Genomic DNA, 22359 nt, shown 5'->3' on the forward strand with positions numbered 1-22359 from the left:
CATTTGGCCAAGCCCAGGAACCTGCTCGCAGCAGTTGTCTTCTGGAGCTAAGCCGGAGGAGGGACAGCCAGGAGTCAGGCTTAGGTCTGGGCAGTTCGTGGCATCAGCACAATTCTTCAGCCTAGTTTCTTCAGTCTAGTTTCTCCAGGACTGTAGTTTCAGTCATGGCTTCTTGGATTTGGATTTGACCAAAGCAAAAAGATTGGGTCCTAGAGTGCATGGGGTTGGTGGGAATAGATGGCAAATCTATAGGGGTGAATGTCTTGGGAAAGCTGAAGTATAGATAGCTTAAGATGTAAAAGTCAGTGGTAACACCAGGACTTCCTACTCTCTTTCCTTTAGGCCTGGCCATTTAGAACATGGGCTCCCTTGGCTCTAATCAGCCAGGCTTGCTCAGGATGACTGCTCAACACTACTGGTGATGAAGTATTTGGAGAGAATCTAACGAATGACCAGCACTGTGCAAGATATAAGAAGATTGCAAGATATGTTCTAGCTCTCCATTCAAGGATTTGTACTTGTTTTTTGAGCAACCGTGGATGCTTCTTAGCAATTTCTAATTTCTAAATAAGCAGAATGTATCTTGAACTAATATAAATACTAGAAATTAACTTTGATTTTTGACTCTTCAACCCAAATCTTTTAATTTATTATGGTGATAACATTCATATCTGGCTTAGTTCAGAAAGAGATGGATAACAGTTATTGCAAAGATGTGAAGGTTTCAAAAACTATTGAGGAAACATGTAAGTGATATGCTTACAGGAATCAGGTCAGAGAAAATACACTGTGTTTCCTCCACAGAGTAACGCTGTGTTCTAGCAGATACCATGGCGGGGGGTGTGGGTGGGGGAGGAATTTGGCTGAGCTTTTGTGTGCTTCGATATAAGGGCAAAATTGAACGGCACCAAGATAAAAGATCTGCCAGCAAGGGGACATCTTTTGGAGAAGATCCATTCCACCCCCTTCTTGACGCAGCTTGATGAGTTAAGCAAGCAGGAGATATGCAACAGCAAAATAATACATGTAAAGATTTGTCTTGAGGGTCTGGGCACCTGAGAGCATTGTAAAGACCAGTTCTGCTCTGAGCTGTCTCTGGTGGGTAGAATTCATCTCTCAGATTGGAGTTTGAGCCTTGAGTTAAGAATGAGAAAGTCTCTGTTTCTAACCGTAGGTAACTCACTTACCTCTCTGTACTTGAATTCTCATAGGTGGCAATGGGAACCAAATAAGTGGTTCTTAACTCTTTTTTTTTGATGTGGGGGCAAGACTCTGTGAAAATCTGGTAAAAGCTATACACATTCTTTCTTAGAAAGATGCTCTTGACACAACACATTGCATACAATGCCAAGGGGTTCACATAGCTCCTGTTGGCCCTCCAAGGACCTAAGAGCTCTTCTCTCCTTCAGAACTCTATGGCAAGTGTTAAATTTCCCAAGGCCTCATCTTTTTTTTAAGCATTATTTTTTTAAGTTATTATTATTATTTTGGCCACACTGTGGGGCTTGTGGGATCTTAGTTCCCCAACCAGGGATTGAACCCAGGCTCACTGCAGTGAAAGCACGGAGTCCTAACCACTGGACTGCCAGGGAATTCCCACATTATTGTTTATTAATAAAACACATTTCTGTTCTTGATCTGGTGGTAGATGTGGGTAGTGTGTTCATTTTGTAATCATTCATTGACTGGGTAAGGCCTCATCTTATTAAATCACATAAGCTATTAAAATAGTAAATATCCAGTTGGAAAATATCTCTATTCAAAATGTTATTTAATTTTCTGCCTAAAATGTCTTGTTGTATGGAATGCAGACTTTTCAAGGAAAAGTTTTAAAATACAACAGGTAAAGCGGTTTGTAAAGTGCTAGTAAAACCAGCAGGCAACTAGAGACACATCCTTCTTCACTTAAACGCTAGAATCATAAACTGGAAGGATCTGTATGATCCTAGGATATACTGGTTTTCTACTGCTACATAACAAATTTAATGGCCTAAAAAGTAGACATTTATCATCTCATAGTTTGTGAGGGTCAGGAATTTAGGAGCAGTTTATCTGGCAATTCTGGCTCAGGGTCTTTCATGAGATTACAGTCAAGACGTCGGCCAAGGGTGCAGTCATCTAAAGGCTTGACTAAGGCTGGAGGATCTATTTTCAAGATGGTGCAGCCACAAGGCTAAGGGTAGAAACCCTTAGTTCCTTACTGGCTATTGTCAGGATGCCTCTCAGTTCCTTGGCACATGGGCCTCTCCAGAGGACTGTTTGAGTTATCTTCATAACATAGAACATGGCTTCCACCAGAACAAGGGATCCCAGAGAGAGAGCAAGAAGGAATTTGCAATGCCATTTATGACCGAGGCTTAGAAGTGATACATCATCACTTCTTCCATATTCTTCTATTCATTAGAAGCAAGTCACTAAGTCCAGACTGCATATAATGAGAGAGAATTTAAGTTCTACCTCTTAAAGGGAGGAGTATCAAGTGATATGTGGACATATCTTTAAACCACCACAAAGAATCTCTCTAGATCATCAAGTCTTACCAAAAAATGCACAATATAAAGATAAAATAAGTTAAAAGTAAAAGAATAAGATATACCATGCTAACACCAGTCAAATTAAAACTGCACTGGCTATATTAATACCAAACAAAGTAGATTTCAGAGCAAAAATATATTACCAGGGATAAAGAAGTTTATTTCATAGTGATAAAGAGGTCAATTCATCAGAAGAACCTAAAAATTTGAAGCATTTTTGCACTTAAAAACAAAGCTTGAAATATATGAACCTAAAAGTGTTAATACTGCAAAGAGAAATAAACAAATACACAATTGCAGTCAGAGAATTCAATACACTCTTCCAATAATTGATAGAACAAGTAGGCAAAAAAAAAAAATCATCAAGGATATAGAAGGTATGAACAACCAACTTAACCTAATGGACATTTATAGAAAATTCCAGCCAACAATACCAGAATACATATTCTTTTCAACTACATACGAAACATTTACCGCAATAGGCCATATTCTGGGCCATAAAACATGACTTAATAAATTAAAAATATTCAAGTCATGCAAGGTATGTTGTCTGACCAGAGTGGAATTGGATTCGAAATTAACAAGAAGGTATCTGGAAAATTGCCAAATATTTATGACCAGACTTCTAAATAAGCCATATAACAAAGAAGAAATCAAAAGAGAAATTGAATTTGATCCAATGAAAATGAAAACACAACCTGTCAAAATTTGTGGGAGATTGCTAACTAAAGTAGTACTTAGAAATGTATACCATGAAACACCTATAATAGAAAAAAAGAATGGTCTCAAATACATGATCTCAACCTCCACCATAAATTGGGAAAAAAAGAGCAAATTAAACCCAAAGTAAGCAGAAGAGAGGAAATAATAAAGATCATAGTGAAAAATCATTGAAATAGAAAAGAGACAATGAATGAAATTAAAACCTGTTCTTTGAGAAGGTTAATAAAATTGATAAGCCTCTAGCCATACAGATCAGGAAAAGGAAAGGAAAGGGAAGGGAAGGGAAGGGAGGGGAAAGGAAGGGAAGAAAAGAAAACAAAGGTATGAGATTAGTGATATTCTATAGATTCTATGGATATTAGAAGTATAAGGGAGTATTACAAACAACTTTATGCCATGTTAACAAGCTAGAAGAGAAAAAGCATATTATCTTAATAAATGAGGGAAAGGATTTGACAAAATCCAATATCCAACGCTATTTTTTAAAACACAAACATTTTCAATAGGCTCATACTAAAAGGGGATTTCCTCAACTTGAAAAAATAAACTATCTATGACGAACCTACAGCTAACACCATATTCAATGGTGGAAGACTGAATGCTATCCCCCTATGCTATCCCCCTAAGCTTAGGAACAAGTCATGTAGGCGTACTATCACCACATCTATTCAACACTGAAGAGGTTCTAGCCAGCGCAAACAAGAAATAAAAAGCATCTATATAAGAATGGAATAAGTAGAATTGTCTTAATTTGAAGACGACACAATTTTCTGTGTAGAAAAGCCAATGAAACCTACAAAACCAAAAATACCCCTACCAGAACTAATAAGTGAATTTAGTAATATTATAGGTTAAAGATGAATATACAAAAATTATTGTATTTCTATATACTAGCAACAAACAATTGAAAATTGAAATTGAAAAAACAATATCATTTATAACATTTAAAAATGTAAAATACATAGGGATAAATCTGACAATAAATACACAAGACCTGTGCACTGAAAATTCTAAAACATTGGTTAAGAAAAATGAAAGAAGACCTAAATAGATGGAGAGAGATACTACGTTTCTGGGTCAGAAGAATTAACATTGTTAATATCTGAGTAAAGCAGGTTACCCTCCATAATGCAGTGAGCCTCCACCAAGCAGTTGAAAGCCTTAAGAGAAAAGTCTACGGTCCCTGAAAAGAAAGGAATTTTACCACCACACTGCCTTTGGACACAAGACTACAACATCAACTCCTGCTGGAATTTCCAGTCTCACAGCCTTCCCTGCAGATTTCTGACTTGCCAGCCTCCACAATCACATGAGCCAATTCCTTAAAATAAATCCATTTCTCTGAGAGCGAGAGAGAGCAAAAGAGAGAGAGAGAGAGAGAGAGAGAGAGAGAGATCTACATCTATACCTATATCTGTACATACAAATACATACACACACACATCTTATTGGTCCATTTCTCTGGAGAACCCTAATACAGTTAGGGTTATTTAAGCACAGAGTAATACAGTTATTTAAGCACAGAGTAAAGACAGAGCCAACCCTGGTGATAAACTTCTTACAATGTCACTAATGGTAGAGGCAAGTCTTGTGCAAAACCATGAGTTGGTAGAAGGTTATTTTTTGATAACTTCCTTTCCTCTCTCTCACTTCTCCCTTTGTCACTGAACTTCCCAAGTTTCCCACAGATGTTGGGTTTGTGTACTGTACACTGGGGGTCCAGGACATCCAAATCCAGCTGTTCCTCCTCATGTTTTCACAAACAGATCTTCCCTGTCCTATGTCAAAACTCTCTGTGCCTGGGCACTGTTGCAGGGCCATCTGTGCAGGGGATTAGCTGGCTCATCTAATAAACATTTGGATCCTGAAGGGAATTTAGAGTCATCAATAAAAATTCTTACTTTGTTTAGAGGAGAAAGCCTGAGAGAAAGCCAGAGAGCCAGAGCAACTGGCTCAAGGTCACAAACTTAGTAAGAAGAGCTGAGACTTCCCCAGGTCTTCTAATCCCAAATTCAGGCCTCTTTACACTCATCAAACCTACGTCTACTCTTAGCTCTTAGCGTATACACCTGATGTATTGTATATACTGGGTAGTATCTTTGACTCTCTAACAGGTACCTTTGATCCACCAGCAATTTCCAGCTAACTGGAGTGTCTACAGTGATCTGGAATATTGGGCTTTTGACTTAGGAGAAGTGTTGATTTCCTACATCTGAACGTCAGCTGTCAGGCCCTCCTTGACACATGTGTGAGAGATCCAAACAATACTCTACTTGCAATAGTGTATCAGAAGGTGTTGGTGTTTCAATGGAAAACAACAGACACTGTCTTTAGCGTACCCTCCAGGGTTATCAGATTCTAGCCCCATTCATCTTCTTTGAGCTATTTTGTAACTCTTTCTAAATTGTAGGTAACTGATAGATACATAAATTCTGTCCTTTCTGGTGATGATTTTAAATGACTTCCTCTCCACTGTGGAAAAATCAGTTTTGTCTCTATTCACAATTCATCTCAACATTCCTTTACTTCATATAAGCCTCTGCTAGTTTGACTTTTCCTTTGAACCAATTATTACATCTGCTTGGTTCCCTCATATCATGTGAATAAAATAAATTCCTTAAACACATTCATCTTTACATCTGTATGTAAGTCATGATTTTACCTTCTTCTGAAAATTATCTTTAAACAAGAGAAAGAAAGAAACTGAAAAATTCAGGCTATGGAGGTTTGACCCAAAGGAGCACAAACACATGGGCAGGTGGAAGCAGGAAGTCCTCACTCTTAGGTAGACCCGGTGCTACCAAGCAGTCTAAAAGTCTAGCGTGCTCAGAAATACTGTCACTCTTCTACTTATAACCTTTGAAGCGGAAATATTGGTTAGTGTAATATGTTCATGTCAGAGTTTACCAAAAAGTCAAGCTGTTTTCCAAAGTGATCACGCCAATTTATAGCCTCACCAGTGGAGTATGAGAGTCCTGCTTCCCTCTATCCATGGCAACCCTAGGAATTGTCAGACACACCGATTATGGCCAAAATAGGTGTAAAATGGTATTTAATTGTGGTTTTAATTTGCATTTCCTTAATTAGATGTGGCTGAACTTCCCTTTTGTTTTCAGCAAAGTCTTCTGACAATGACGTCCTCCGACAATGGACAATATATAGTACAATGAAGTTAATTCCTCTATTTTTTCCTAATGATTACCCATACTCCTGGAAGGGAAAAGGAAAAGAAGAGAGAACTAAGAGGTATTTATTTTAGGTAAAAATTGTATTAGCATTGGAGATGGCTTATATTTTTGTAATGCCTGACATTTTAAATTTGTGCCTCTTATCTTAGTTATTCTCCTCCTGCATTTTTATGTTGTTTGGGAAGGATCTGCCTCCTTTAAAGATGTTTTTGAAATCCCAACCTATAATGAATGAGCTCTGCTTTGATTCATCCCTCCAGTTTGAATTTTGCACTCAAACACATGCAAAACATCTACCTCTAAATGGAGATGTGCACGGACCTAAGTCAATAGTGAGACTTTTAAAAAAAAGTTAATTATACATTTTTATTTTCCTTTTTTTTTAAAAAGGAAACAACCTTAAGCAACCTTAAGCAACCTTAAGCAAATAACTTCCTTTAGGATGGATCATTCATTCTGTACAGTTTTAGGGCTCTGCTATAACCATGCTGTTCCCATTCATCACTTTCTAAATTAAATTGACTTTTCATTCCCATTCTGCTCATTTGTTTATTAAATAAAACTTCATTTAGGACCTACTAATGTGCCAGATACTGATGGAAGTGCTGGAATGACATGAGTGAGCAAGGCAGACAATTTCCCCACCCTCATAAAGCTTACATTCTAGTGGGGGAGACAAATGCTAAACAAGTACATAAAGGACATCATGTTGAGTAGGGACAAGTGCTATGAAGAATAACAAATCAGGGTAGAGGGGGTTAATGAGTATATCTGGGGGTGTATTTTGGCAGGCAGCCTTTAGCAGCTGGGATGGTGAGGGAACTCAAGCCACATTATCTGAGAACTGGTGAAGACATTGAGGGCATTGAACTTAAGAGACAAAAATTCTTAACAGGGTCTTGTACGGGAGGGGAAAGTTTTCTTTGACTCTCTTAGGGTCCTTCCCTGTCTGGGTCTGAGAATTAGACTTTCACAGACGGATTTACAGAAGAAAAGCACACAAATTTATTCAATATAAGTTTTATGTGACACAGGAGCCTTCATAAGGAAATGAAGACCCAAAGAAATGATTAAACTTCAGTGTTTTTATACTAGGTGTGATGAAGGGTAGAGAGCTGTGGAAATGTGAGATAAACAAGGAGTTTGAGCTAAGTATAGTAAACTGGGGGAAACTGAACAAGGCCTATTTGTTCAGATTCCTCTCTGTGTCCCTTTGTCTTCAGAAATAAGGATGCTCCTTTCCTCTAAGTGTACGGAGGGCACCATTCACAAGACAGTTTTTTTTTTTACAGGTACTCAAATATGTCTCAAATTTTAATAAGATCCTCCATACATACATTTACTTACTACTGAAAATTGAAATAGCACATCAAAAATTTTTATTACAATTCAAATTTTTGAAAACCAGAAAATTTAGTTAATACACCTTGCTCTAATTATGCTCTAGCCAAACTACCCAATGTTTTCTTTACATTCCTTCCACACAGGTTAATTTGTTTCAAATTCTTGATATTGGATTTCATCTTACTGACTTCAGGCTGCTAAAACAGGCAATACCTGAGACCTATTAGTGCTTCTTTGTCTCAAATCAAGAAGTGGAACTAAAGTATATTCAAGTTATTCAAATGCAAACTATCAATATATAGATTCCTTATAAGTTACCTGGATCAAGATAGAAAAGAGATGCAAGAAAAAAACACATCACAGAACTTATAGGTTATCAAAATATTGGTACACAGTCTCTCCTAGAGTAGCTTTCCCAAGCTGCTTCATAATGATCCTAAAATTATTAGCAAGAAAAAAACAGTACACGAATAAAATTTATGGCTCAATCAACTCTGTGTCATAATTATTCTCCGTGATAGTATCCTCAGAAGGATCTCTATGATACACGCAATAATGACAGCTACATCTAAATCTTTCCATGTTTGACTAAGTCTCAACTTCCTTCTGCCAAGGTTCTCTTTGAGTCAGAGGAAATTGGTTGCCCTAGTGGTATTTAATAACTTGAATCATCCTTTCTATCCCTTCTTCCCAAGCAGTTAACAATGTCCTCACTCCTCTCCTCCTATAGAGTATGCCTTCACCAAGTCTCTGTCCACCCTGTTGAGGTGGATATTCTGGTAGAAGGGAAGGGAATTTGGTACTAGGGTTGAGAGTCAAGTTACGAAGGTTCTTTATTAACACTTCAGAGACAGGTTGAGAGGCAGCTGGAACTTCCTGGGAATTTTCTTCGATGGACATCTGAGGAGACTCCAGGGTTCAGGTTGGGTTAAAGTCTGATGAGTCCATTGGAAGTCTAGTCACAGCTTGAAGTTCCTTTGGGTTCCAGGGGAAGGTGATGCTTAAGACTCTCAAACTGCTACAAAGTAACAAGGAAGAACTATAGATCCGGGAAAGAGTGAGAAAAATCCAAACTCCGACTAACTGTGGTGAGAGAAAAATCTCACACAGGACAGTTTTATGGCCTGCTTCATGGAGGAAGGACTTCAGAAAGTCCTTCCTACACACGTCATTTCTCAAATTCCTTCAGTTTGAAATATTCAATATGCCAAGGTGTCATATTTTGGGGTAGAATGTCCTGAACATAGTTAGTCTCTTAAACTGTCATGTGCAGACCACTTGCATCAGATCCACCTGGAGATTTCATAAAAGATGTGGATTCCTGGGGCACACTCCAGATACAGAATCAGAATCTCTGTGGTCAGGGCTCAAGAATCTATATTTTAACAAGCTCGTATGGTGATTTTGATGCACTGTAGAGTTTGAGAACCACTGACTGAGGGGAACATAATAGCTGACTGCCATCAAGTGGAGAAGGGAGCTGATTTGTTGTCTGAAGCCCAGAGGGTAGAACTGGGATGAATGTATAGGAGTTTCTGAAGGTTGGTTTTGGTCAAGGTTAGGAAGGACTTGGCTGTGATCAAACATCTGAAACATGGAATGAGCTGCCTCAGGAGCCAGAGAGTAAATTCTTAGACTCAGAGCTGTTCAATAGGAATCAGACTGACAAGGTCAAGCATGTTGCCAAAGAAATTCTAGTTTTAGCTAGGTAGTTGAATTGGATGACCCTTTAAGATTCCTTCCAACAAAGATGCCATGCTGACATGTCCCTTGGCCTAAATAATTACTTCTGTGATTTTAAAACTGATGTTTATCATTAACCCAGTTATTATTAACCCAATACTGTTACTATCACAAATCTTGGGTGATTGTTATTACATTTGGGTAAGTTGGAAGTCTCCTACAGCAGCATCACCTGGAAACTTGCACAGACACCTCCCTGCTGAATCAGAGACTCTGAGGGCAGGGCTCAGCAATCTGTGTTTGAACAGATTAGCCCCCCAGGATAGTCTCATGTGTGAGAAAGTTGAAAAACCACTGTCTTAGACAAACGGAATCCCGCAGAAGTGAAGTGACTTGTCTACAGTGATCCAGTCTATCTCAGGAAAGAAACTGGCTCCCATGTCTCTCTGTCATCCTTTTTCTTTGTTAGGTCCAAATGACTTTCTGGAGCACATCATTTTTCCTTGGAAAGGGCAACTGTTCAAAATCTACCCTCAAGAAATTCTCACACATGTTTAATATTTAGGATTGTTTATTGAGCCTTGCTGGCAAACAATTGGACACAATGTCAATATCCACCAGGAGAGGGATGGCTAAATAAATATCACAGGTTTCAATGAGGGAGTTAAAAGGAATCTGTTACAGCTATGGAACAACATGGATTTATCTCTAATACATATTGTTAAATAGGAAAGCAAGTTGCCAAATGGTATAAAATGTGTGATTCAAGCTGAAAATTTAGGGGGTTTTCCCTTTCGCAATCTCTCTCTCTCTCTCTCTCTCTCCCCCCCCCCCCCCGCCGTGTGTGTGTGTGTGTCTGTATTCTGAAAGGATAAAACTACCCCAAAAATAATAGTGGATACTCTAGAGAGGGGCCATGATGGGGATGCTGGGAAATGGAATTAGGGATGCAGAAAGAAAGACTTTAGCCTAACATATAATATTTTAAAATTTTAGAGGACATGGTATTCATACATTATTTTTGCAATTTGAAAATTAATTTCAAACATTAAGGAAAAATTGTTATGGTTTAATTACGATGGGCCCAAATCCTGGTCAAAGAATCCCGTATACTAGTTTGATTAATATCTCCTGCATCGAAGTAGAAATATCTCCAACCATGTGAAGAGTAGCAATCCTTTCCCTATTTTAAAATAACCCTTGAGGGACCCTATATCTGTATCAGTGACCACCCAGATTGTCTACTCAGACACCTGAAATACAGGACAATTATCTGAACAATTAAATCCATATAAATAATTTTCTCTTATGTAGATAATGGAGGGAACTGAGCTATTTTGGCTTGGATAATTTGATAATTACCACCAATTGCCCATTTCCCTTCAGTGTGTATAAAAATCCAGATTTAGTTTATTAACTTCTTTCTCATATTTACCATAGGGCCTTTTATTTTACTTTTTTTTTCCCTTCATGTTTGGCCTTTAATAAAGACAGAACAGCTGGCCACCATCTGCTACCAAAAAAAAAAAAAAGTCATTATATCCGTTATATCCTTAAGAAGACTCTTCAAATTTGGACCTTCGGATAAAAAGTCACATTGATCTATGCTATTAGATTGTGGAAGTCCTGAGACTGTAAATTCTAATTCCGTAGCGCTCACTACAGCACTTGGCACACACAATAGGTGCTTAATAAATGTTTCTGATGCTGTTGCTGCCTCCTCATATGCTCTAAATGGGAGACTTTCTAAAGAAGAAAAACAGAATTAGAGATTTGAGGCTGAGTTTATTCACAAATTAATTTGTAATAGAAAGTTAAGCTTTAAACTGATCATTCTATTTCACAACTAGTAAAATTATGAATGTATTTTCTTCTGCCTGAATTCTACAGACTGATTTTGCAATGACTATTTGGATGTGTTCAACTGTGTCATTTATGTATTTTGAGGATGGGCTATGAAATCAGATTGACTCTCATTTCACATCCTGACTGTACCACAGACTACCTGTGTGACTTTAACCAGTTTCCTCATTTGTAAAAGTGGAATAATTTTATCTATTTGGGGGTCTAGTACCAGTAGTAAGTGAGATGTATATGTAAAGCACTAACATGAAGCCTGCCTTAAGCAGATGGTCAATAAATGCTCCTCTCTCCTTTCTTCTCTTCCTTTGACAAAAATTTATTTTTCTCTTCCCCAACCCAAACGTCTATGAAAAAGCAGCTAGCAATTTTTCCTCTGAGTCATCCCTAAACCATGGTTTTCAGGGTTGGGCAGATATGCACTGTAAAGTGAATAGAACATGCTAGAACAGGAATGACTAAGGGGTCAACCGTGGGTCAGCTGATGGACTGGGCAGCGGTTTCTTAGAGCACCATATTGGAGGGAATTCCAGAGCCCCATCTGGGCTCTGGAGGAAATGTGCCTTGACTGAGGAGCCAGGTCTGCAGCTGGGGCTGGAGAGCAAAGTGGCGTCCATCTGCCATCTCTGTGCCAGGAGGTTTCCTCGCATACTCCTGCTCTTCCACCTTTTCTCTTCTTTGTCCGTGATCTTCTTCATTCTGTCTTCCTTCTGTTGCTTCATTGTTATTATCCAACATAAGCTAGTCCCACTGAAATTTGTTTAAGGAATCTCCAAGCAGGGACATAGAGTTTTACATCTACTGATTTTCATAGAATAAGCCAGGCAGCCAGTTCAAAAGTCCAGGGTGGCAGTCTTCTCAACTGCACTGATACTGTCTAACATCTTCATAGCATCTTTCTTCTTGTTTTCCTTTATTATTTCTTCACATACTGTTTCCATAGCATGGCCACTGTTCCCTGTGTTTCTTTACTACATGGATTCCTCCCTATAACTGAATTAGCTCATGAGGCTGCCCAGAGAGCAGACATTAAGGAAATTGGGAAAGACAGCCTGGGCTTATTACTGCTGCTTCTCAGTATCTTTGGAGAGTAGTGTGATTGATATTACCTCTTGTATCCACTTTTCAAATCACCACTATAGATTTCAGTCTCAATTTGCAGAGCCATCAGCTACAAAAATGATTTTTCTGATACTTGAATAGATAAGAAACAGCTGTCAGCAGTTTGGGCTCTGTGAGAAAGGGAGGGTCTTCAAAGAATAAGTTTTGGGATTGTGAATCATCTATAGGCAAGTTGGGAGGGATCTTCAGGCCAGGCCAGGCCAAGTTGAACCCATACTGCACCCTAAGAATAGAGAGAGGTGGTCACAGAAATTCTCTTCAGTCCATAGTAAACTGGAGAGTTACTGATACTGTCACCTCCTTAGAGATGGGACCTTGGCAAAGCTACATCATCCCTCTGGCCTCAGTCTTCTCATCTGTGAAATGGGAAAGTTGGACCAGGCCATCTCTTAGAGTTTTTCAATGATATCTTAAAAGGTAGTTTTAGAATGTTTTTTGTTTACTGCACTAACCAAAGTTATAACAATGGTAATATAAGAGTTAAGGGAGAAAAGAAGTCATCCAAGGTCTCACCTATATAAAAGGCATCAATGCACACACAGTTGGGGAGCGGTGAGCAACTCATTCTCTCAAAACAACAACAACAACAAAAGGGTAGGAATGACAGTATACAAGAACAGCAGTTGTTAGAGATTCCTCCCAGAGAATGCCACCACTCAATTGCTGCCCCTAGAAGCTAAATGCAGAGACTGTTCACATAAGCATGCAATATATTTTACTCACCATGCTGAAGCTGTCCATTATCCTCCCTAAGTATTATCTCTTACATATCTCTCACAACCTCGTAAATCAGTTTGCAGGGAACTGAGGATTCTGTTCACTTAGCTGCAGATATAGTAACTTATCTAAATAGCACATTAAGATCTATTTTATGTCAGGCTCTCATCTGTGTGGTTATAGGTGAAAAGAAAAAACCCCAGGGATGTCCTGGGAGAGATAAGGCATGGCATCGCCATCCGAGCTGCAGGAGGATTTGTGTTTTCCTATTCACTGCTCACTACCCAGAGAAGAAAGTAGCAGCTTTATTTTTTGAAAATTGAAATTTGGATTTCAGTCTTTCTTGAGATGTCTGGATTCTTCTGTGATGCTGATTTTTCTCTCAACTCCTGTTCTGTGAGCCAGTACTAACCCTGGGGCTCTGTAAGAGAATATCAGGGACCCTGTCCTTATAGATAAAGTTTTCACAGTGATAACTGATGACATTCAGTTCACTTTGCAAGAGCTAAAAGAATTTGTTGCAGGCTTAAAACTGCAAAAACATCTTTCCATGGCAATGGGATTAAAGGGTCCTCAATATCTTGCCTGCTTCCACTCAGGCACTTCTGCACTTTTAAATTCTTAAACTACAATCCTGAGGAATAAGCTGGTAGCAAGGAGTAAGAAATGAGCGGGTTGTGAGGAACTGAACGTATTTATTCAAGTTCATTCAGCCCCTTAGTCGTTCAGGTCACTCCTTCATTCAATTAATAAACATTAGATTTCTTTTCTGTGACAAGCATAATTAGTGCCTCTCCCATTACCATTCCCACTTCTTCCTAGCTAACTGAACACCAGTTTTTCTTTGGGTCACAATGCACCCAGCCCCAGACCCGTTCCCCACTTTCTAAACCCCTCTTTGTAGCCAGGAATGGTCATGTGACTCAGTCCAGGCCAATGAGAGGTTATGTGAAATGGTTTCCGGGAAAATGTTTTCTTTCCTAATAAAAGCTGGGCAAATGTGGCTGACTTAGCTATTCATCCTACCCCTTCCCTTTCTTCCTGCCTTGAATGCAGACATAATGCCGGGGGAGATAGCAGCTACATTGTAACCACGAGACTATAAGCTAACCCATACACACTAAAGATGGTAAAAAGAAATTAACGGAGGTCAGAAGATACCCAGGCCCCTGATAGCATCATTGAACAGCTAATATAACATTAAAAATAGCTTACCTCTCAATTTCTTTTTGTGAGAAACCAACAAACAAACAAATCTGTTTGGCAATGGTTCTCAGTTTGGGCAATTTTGCTCCCCAGGGGACATTTGCCAATATCTGGAGACAATATTTATTGTCACAATTTAGGGTGGGGGGGTGTTGCTATTCGCATCTTAAAAAGTAGAAGCTAGGGATGCTGCTGTACATCTTACAAGGCACAGGGATAGCCTTCCACAACAAAGAAGTACCTGGTCCAAAATGTCAGCAGTGCTGAGACTGAGAAACTCTGGGTTAAGCCACTAAAAATATTTATTGTTTGTTATTCACAGTCAAATGCATTCCTAATTGATAGATTCCCTCATTTGAGAAATACTAAACATACACCATGGGCTAGACACCATACCATACAAGATGCTAGAGATACAAAAATAAGTAAGAAGTCAACGGTCAAAGTCCAAATATGAAAGACTTGAAAACAAAGGTCGACTTCGAAAATGTCTGGATGTCTAGAGTTGCTCCAGATAATCCACTGGCAAAAGCACGTGGATCTCAAAGGATTGCTCTAGAATCCAAGAAAGTCAATGGTCAACTCTGGAGATGTCCTCAGTGAGGAGTTTTACGGGTCTTCTCTCTTAGAGTATAAATTGAGATAGAAAGAAGGCTTTGTTAAGGGAGTATTAAATCATGGCAAGAATTCTGCAGTATGAAAGGGAAGAAGCAGCCTTCTTGAGCAAAGTAATTACTGAAGACTATTCTTAGAGTACAAATAGAGGCCAGGTGAGAGACCCTGACAAAGAAAAGTGACATCCAACACAGTCCTAGATAGGACAAGGCTATTATGACCCATACTGATAAAGAGAAAAGTGTCAAAAATGCAAGAAGATGAACTCAAACTGGGCCAGAATAGATTATAAGTTTTTTCTAATCCCTTGGTGAAGCAGAGCTGGAAACTGTTTTCAGAAACCTGCTGTATAGTAGAGCGGTGGTTCAAAAGACAAAGATCCCAAAAAACAAAAAGCCAACTATGCTTAGTTTAACTTAGTAAACTGTATATAGTTCTCATTCCAGAGTTAACACTGTTATTGTCAACGGAACTTTTATTCTTCTTAGAAAATTCTAAATTAAAGATCTCCTCTAGCTACCCAGGTTGGGGTAGACCTTTTGGCACTGTTACAGTTGATTCCAGGGTATGTATTGGTCAGATAAGGGGTAATGAATGCCTATGGTTTTAGCCTATCCACCCTCTTCCTCTCCTTCCTTTAACAGAGTCCCTCAGACCATGGTTCACATGCGGCGGACTCCATGCCCTGGCACTTGACCAAAGACCCTGCCAATCATCCCCTTGGGCACAGTTACTGGTATAAGCACCGGCACATGACCCAGGCTGGGACAACCAGAGAGTTCCTTGCATGGGAACTCTCAGGAACTTGCTTGCTGCTGATGTTGCTAAGCCTTTAGGATGCTTCCTACAGGAGCTTCCAGGGACCGTCTCTGCCGACATGTGAGGAAGAACTGCCTAGCTGACAAGAAACTCCAAAGAGGGGAAGCAAAGCTGCTGAAAAGAAGACAGTGGTTTGGTAAAATGGCTTGATGTCCTGTATCCAGACATATCTTTGAACTTCCTAGTTATGTAAGCCAATATATCATCCCCTTTTAAATTTTGCTTCAATTCACTTCAGTTTCAGTCACTTGTTATTAAAAGATTCCTGACTAACACACCAAGTAAGCAGCCTGCTTTTAGAGGCTCTTGCCTTAATAGGGCATATGTTGTGTTATGTTAGGGAGCTCTAATCTAAAAGATTCCTTCTTTTCTGGAATGTGAGCTAAGAGGTGGGAAGATGAGAAAAGAGTCTAGAAAGGAGCCAGAGCAGAGAATCTCCCTTGTCCTGTGAAGTCTGTCTCTTCTAGAAAAAAAAAACATCAGCGTTTATTGTAGAGAGAAGGAAGGAAAGTTTGTTTAAAAGTCACCTTTTTAATGTATCAAACTCTAATAATAGCATTTTCAAGCTGGGTAGAGACTTTTTATTAACTTATTATGGTTTCTTACCTTTTCTTGATAGAGAGCTACTTATCACTTACCTGAAATCTTATGCTCTAACAATCTAGATTCTACTTTATAATGCAGGTTAAACTTAACCTCAACAAAGCCAGCTCCATATTCTTGTCATGTACTTCAGAACTGCAAGGACCAAAGAGTCAGTCAGGAGATGGTAAAAGAAGATAGTGATGAAGGGGAAGGAGTAAAAGTTTGATTCAATTCAATAAATATTTATTAAACGCCTAATTTGTATCAGGGACAGTGCTGAACAGTGCCGGACAGGACAGATACAAAGTTGGCTGCAAAATATCCCTGCCTCCCAGGTGGTTAATGTCAAGGTAAGAGACCAGCAGCTAGTTTCTACCTCAATGTAGTCAGCGCTACTGATGAAGCTCATCAGAGGGGCTCCTAACTCAGCCTGGGAGAGTCAAGGAGGGTGTTGCAGGGAAGAAAATGCCTGTTCAAAGTCCTGAGGAATGAGCAGGGGTTAGCCAGGGTAAGTCGGCTGACTGAAAACTTGGAGAAGGGGGATTCAGGCACCAAAGCACGAGCACAACATGAGCTTTTGCTCAAAGCAGGGAAGCATGGAATGACGTGGGGTGTTCCTAGAACTCTTAAGTAGTCTGGTTTTTGCTGGAATGTGAGCTGAGAGGTGGGAAGACAAGAAAGAAGAGACTGGAAAGGTGGGCAAGATCCAGACAGGGAGACTCCCCATATCAGGCAGAGGGGTTGATGCTCACCCAGTGAGGTCTGGGATGGTCATTTCAATTAAGGATTTTAATCAAGGAAGCAACATGATTAGATAGGAATTTTAGGTAAATTGTACTCTGTGGCTCTTTGGAAAACAGAACAGGCATGAAGTCCATTTAGGAAGTTAAGTCAAGAGGGTGGACAAAAGAGCCTCAAAAGGTTTGGAATAGGTATTGATCAATGGGATAGAATTGAGAAGTCAGAAATAACTTATGACCAATTTACGGTCAATCGATTTTTAACAAGGATGCCAAGACAATTCAACAGGGGAAAGAATACTCTTTTCAACAAACAGCGCTAGGAAAAGCTTGATATCTATGAACAAATGAATTAAGTTGGACCTGTACTTCACACCATACATAAAGATAATTCAAAATGGACCACTGATCTAAATATAAGACCTAAAACTATAAAAGTCTTAGAAGAAAACATAGGAATAAAGCTTCATGACCTTGGATTAAGCATGGTTTCTTAGATATGACACCAAAAGCATTACTGACAAAAGAAAACACAGAAAAATTAGGCTTCATCAAAATTTTAAACTTTCATTCATGAAAAGATACCATCATGAAATTGAAAAGACAACCCACAGAATAAAAGAGAACATTTGCAAATCATATATCTGATAATGGGCTAGTATCCAGAGTATATAAAAATCAATAATTAAATGGGTAAAGGATCTGAATAAACCTTTCTTCAAAGGAAATAATACAAACGACCAATAAGCACATAAAAAGCTGTTCAGATTAGATAGTGGTTATTGTTGCACAACTTGTGAATACACTAAAACCTTAGAACTGTGTACTTTAAAAGGGTGATTTTTATCATATATGAATTATATCTCAAGCTGTTGCTTTATTATTATTATTATTGTTATTATTATTATTATTAAAAAGCCTTGGGAGAAGGGATGGGGGATTAATAAAGCCTTGGGAGAAGGGATCGGGAAATTCCCAAGGGAAACTTTTTTTGTTTTTTTTTTTCCGGTACGCAGGCCTCTCACTGTTGTGGCCTCTCCCGTTGCGGAGCACAGGCTCTGGATGCGCAGGCTCAGCGGCCATGGCTCGCGGGCCCAGCCGCTCCGTGGCATGTGGGATCTTCCCGGACCGGGGCACGAACCCATGTCCCCTGCATCGGCAGGCAGACTCTCAACCACTGCGCCACCAGGGAAGCCCCCAAGGGAAACTTTTTGAGAAGCTTTAGCAGGTAAAGTTGGCAGGACTTTTGATGGATTGTTTGAAGAAAGTGAGAAGACAGAGGTGACCCTAGATTTCTGGAGGAGAGGAAGTAGAGGAATAGAAGGGAGAAGGAGATGAAGGAGATACCAGGGCACATAGCTCTCATGCCATCATGAGAAGAAATGGAAGTTGCTGATGAAGGAGAAGAGGTAAGAGTTTCACTTTGTTCAACAGACACTGATTTAACAACTGTTATGAATCGGGTCCTGGGAATGCAGTTCTCCCTCCTGTGAGCTCAAGTGGGAGAGGTGGGCCTTTCTGGAGGACTCAGAGGCTAAGGCCCCGGAATCTGCATGTAATCTCTGAAAATCTTTAGGGTGTGGGCTCTGTGTATTCCCGACTTCTTATCATGCAGATGATGAAACACCTTTTACAGAAATATTAGGTTACTTGCCAAATACTATATCCAAGAGGAGACGAGAACTCCGACCTCCTCACTAAATTATATTATTTACTACAGAGTTTAATAAACAAACCATAAGACTTTGAACTGAATGTGCTGTGCTACCCTTGAGACATTGGCCAGAACACATCCCAATATGTGCAGTCATATGTGTTACCCCAGTATAGACCTTCTGCCAGACCACACTTCAGAGCCCAATGACCACAAAGCCAGTAAGTGTTCATAGTCATTTTCTGTGATGTCTCAACAGCATGACTTCCAGGAGGTTTCAGCCAGCTGCCCAGCACTGTCAGGTGGCCTTTCTCATGCCTACCTGAGACTAGATAGATGAATGCTTCCAATCCACCTGGCCCCATTGATGAGAGGGTGTTGGAAGTAACCCTTTCTTTGAAGGCTCCATGAATGGAGAATAGGAAGGGCACATCTAAGTCATTTTGCCAGATTATTCAAGGATGATGGGGCAAAGAAATGTTTTAGGTTTGGCCATGTCTGCAGACTTGGGTGACTTGGGGAAGTTCTTCTGCATTTGGGAACCCGACAACATAATCCTCAAAACACAGCCTTTCAGGTGTGCACGTCAGGCTTCAGTACTGAGAGCCAGAAAATACAAAAAGGTAAAGAGTAACATTAAACAAGTCTTTATCTTTTATTTACCACCACCTGATAAGCCCTGCCTTTGATTGTTTCGTCTGCATATTTCCTGCTAAGAGTTTACAAAACAGCACTCCTGAACAGGAAGATAAGAGGCGCACCTATTTGTTGAATAACATCAAGGGGGGAAACTGTTAACTCATCCATTTTGTTGTTAAGTTGCTCAAAAGGATCAAAATACCAATTAACCTGCTGGCTCAGAATCTTTGATACCCTCAGATTTACTGACATTTTGAAACTCTTGTTCATACTTGCCTATTGGCTTTCTGATTACGAACAAAGAAGTGCCAATCTGTTTAGCATTTGACCTGTTTTCTTAAATATTTTTATGTATTCAACACTTAGTGGCTAAAAATACTTGACTAGTCACATTCATGAGCTAAAATAATCTTTTTTTGTTTGTTTGTTCCACCTCCAAATTTAAGAGGGAAAAAGAGGCTCTAAGACACTTCGTTTTAAAAAGCCATTTCGTTCTTATTTTTAATTTAAAAGCTCTCATTGCAAGGAATTTTTTTTGCCCTTTTGTCTCCATGCAATTTAGTGGCATTGGGAAGACCTGATGAAGCGACCTGCCATATTAGGATCCATTCTTCCCTGAGGAAAAAATGGAAAAATGACCTTGGGCATTAGTTTCAGAATGGTGGTAAAAAGAAACAGATTTTATAATGAATATTAATTTTCCTCTCTGGATATCCTCAGACACTAGTGTTCCTCAGAGATGGTTTTTTGTTATTCTTGTTCCTTATTTCTTCACGGAAAGTTCTGTGAAAATCCTACCTGTAATCATATGCATGTGTAAGGCATACCTGTGGCAGCTGTTCAGAAAAGAGCAGCATTTCACTCTTAGGTAAAGGCAGTTTCTGGGTTTAGAAAGCTCTACAGCAGTTTTTGCAATAAACATTTATGGAATGCAGTAGACCGAGGAGATTAAAAGTGTGGCTGCTATAGCCAGACTGCCTGGGTTCAAATTTTGGCTCAACCATTTACTAGCATGGGATCTTGGTAAAATCACTTAATTTCCTTCTGTGCTTCAATTTCCTCAACTGTAAAATGGGGATAATAATAAAGCCTAGCTTACAGGGCGGCTGTATGGATCAAAGGAGATTATATATTTGGGACAATTCAGGTGCTATGTAGATGTTAGCTATCACATTATATCGTGCCAGATGCTGGGAGAGGCGTGGATGCCTGGGTGCATTTACATTTGCCAGAAGCTTGACCCATTTATGGAGGGATAATTTTGTCATAGCGATTAAATATCTGGAGATTTTGAAACCTAAGGATATATAACAGATAAATATCTATGGACATTTTTATTTTTCAAATGTGATCAGGAGGGAGCTTAACCTGTCCTCCAGATGACTGTATAATTTAGTTGGAGCACAGGAGAAACACAGCAATGAAGCAAGTAAATGCTAGCTGGTAACTAGCCAATTCCATGTTTGGAGGCAAGTGGGCAGGAGGAGTGATCCCAGGGGACAGAAGGGCCTTGGCAGAGCTGTGTTGAACATAATGTAGTTCCCAAGATACCAGACTGACCTTTTCACAAACTCTTCAAAGAGGATACGGTGGGAATAACCCTGCTGGCGGATGCTGACCGTCTCTAGGATGCCTGTGGAGCGGAGCTGGGCCCGCACTCTGTCTCGGGTGAACTTCAGTGCCTCTCGGTCATCGTTGGGCTTGATGCAGCGTACAAAGTGGGGCTGTCCCACCACCATTTTGGAGAGCAGATCCATCAGAGAATACTACCAGGGAGAAAAACACACATGAAATGAGGTTACCACAAACATAATAGATAATTACGACACAGGCCTGCTGGGCCTCCAGGGCAGTTTGTTGGCTCGTAAACAACTCATGGAACCTTTGAGGCTACACAAGAATCCAACAAAAAGAAATAACAATGTAAGTTCTGACAAGTACTTATCACTGCCCACAGATTCAAAAGTATTCTTTAAACATCACCTGGTGCCAGGCAAGATCCCATTTGGCAGAAACTCAGCTGCCTGAGAACTTGCTTAGGTTACCTCGTAACTCCACCACCAGAACTAGCTTGTCTCTGGTATGCCAAGGTGTTCATAAACTGTATCCATAATTTAAAGTATCCAGCTTTGGCTCCCTAACTCAGGGGTTAGAGCACTGGTCTCATAAAACGTCCAGCTTTCAGGGAGGGGTCAGTTGCTTCTTCAACCTAACAATCACCAGCAAGTCTAAGCAAACCTTACCAATGTCATGGTTAATAAGGCAGAGGAAAAACAAGAAAAATAAAGAGGGCAAAGAAAACAAGAAAATCAGCGGGAAAACAGATTATAATGAAGATGAACTAACATACAGCGAGTGTCTGGCAGGGGCGCTCGCAGAGAGAGAGCACACGGAAAAGCTGAGCGGTGCTCACTGGTCCTCACGGGCATCCACTGTGGCAGCTCCTCTTTTGGACATGCCTTCAGGGGCAATTACAAGCCACGTGTAAAATCAGTTTCATTATTTCATAATCCTACCTCCTACTAATCCAATACACGGTTACCTAGCTTGGCAATGTGCCTTTTTTTTTAGCATTTGGGGACCACTATTTTGAGGACACCCAACTGGTTGTTACGGATATATTTCTGAAAATTGTAAGCCAGAGGCTTCTTCTGCTGAAAGAGGGACTCTAGGATCTTGAGGATGCCTCACAGAGTCCATCAGAGCCTCCAAATCCCATGGGATACACACACACACACACACACACACACACACACACACACACACACACACACACGCTAGGACGATATAGTCAAGCCACTAAAGGGACATGATCAGGGTAGGTCTCAGATAAGAAATAAGTGGCAATTAGAAATGTCCAACCATGAGGGACGAAGCAGGGGCTGAAAACCCACCTGCTGGAGAAGGGATCACTGCACAGATGGAGTGCT

At 39.9% G+C, this 22359-nt stretch overlaps 1 protein-coding gene across 1 annotated transcript in view; it reads right to left on the reverse strand.

Annotated features, from left to right (window-relative positions):
• Positions 1–22359, reverse strand: part of MYO3B (myosin IIIB) — a 407025-nt gene that overhangs the window by 128397 nt on the left and 256269 nt on the right. Inside the window, exon 25 of the mRNA XM_027128624.1 lies at positions 20990–21195. Coding sequence (XP_026984425.1) covers positions 20990–21195 — 206 coding nt within the window. The remainder of the gene's footprint in view (positions 1–20989; positions 21196–22359) is intronic.

Source organism: Aethalodelphis obliquidens, unplaced genomic scaffold, assembly GCF_003676395.1.
Source record: "Aethalodelphis obliquidens isolate GAN/ISIS:26980383/991018 unplaced genomic scaffold, ASM367639v1 scaffold2, whole genome shotgun sequence".
Classification (NCBI taxonomy): domain Eukaryota; kingdom Metazoa; phylum Chordata; class Mammalia; order Artiodactyla; family Delphinidae; genus Aethalodelphis; species Aethalodelphis obliquidens.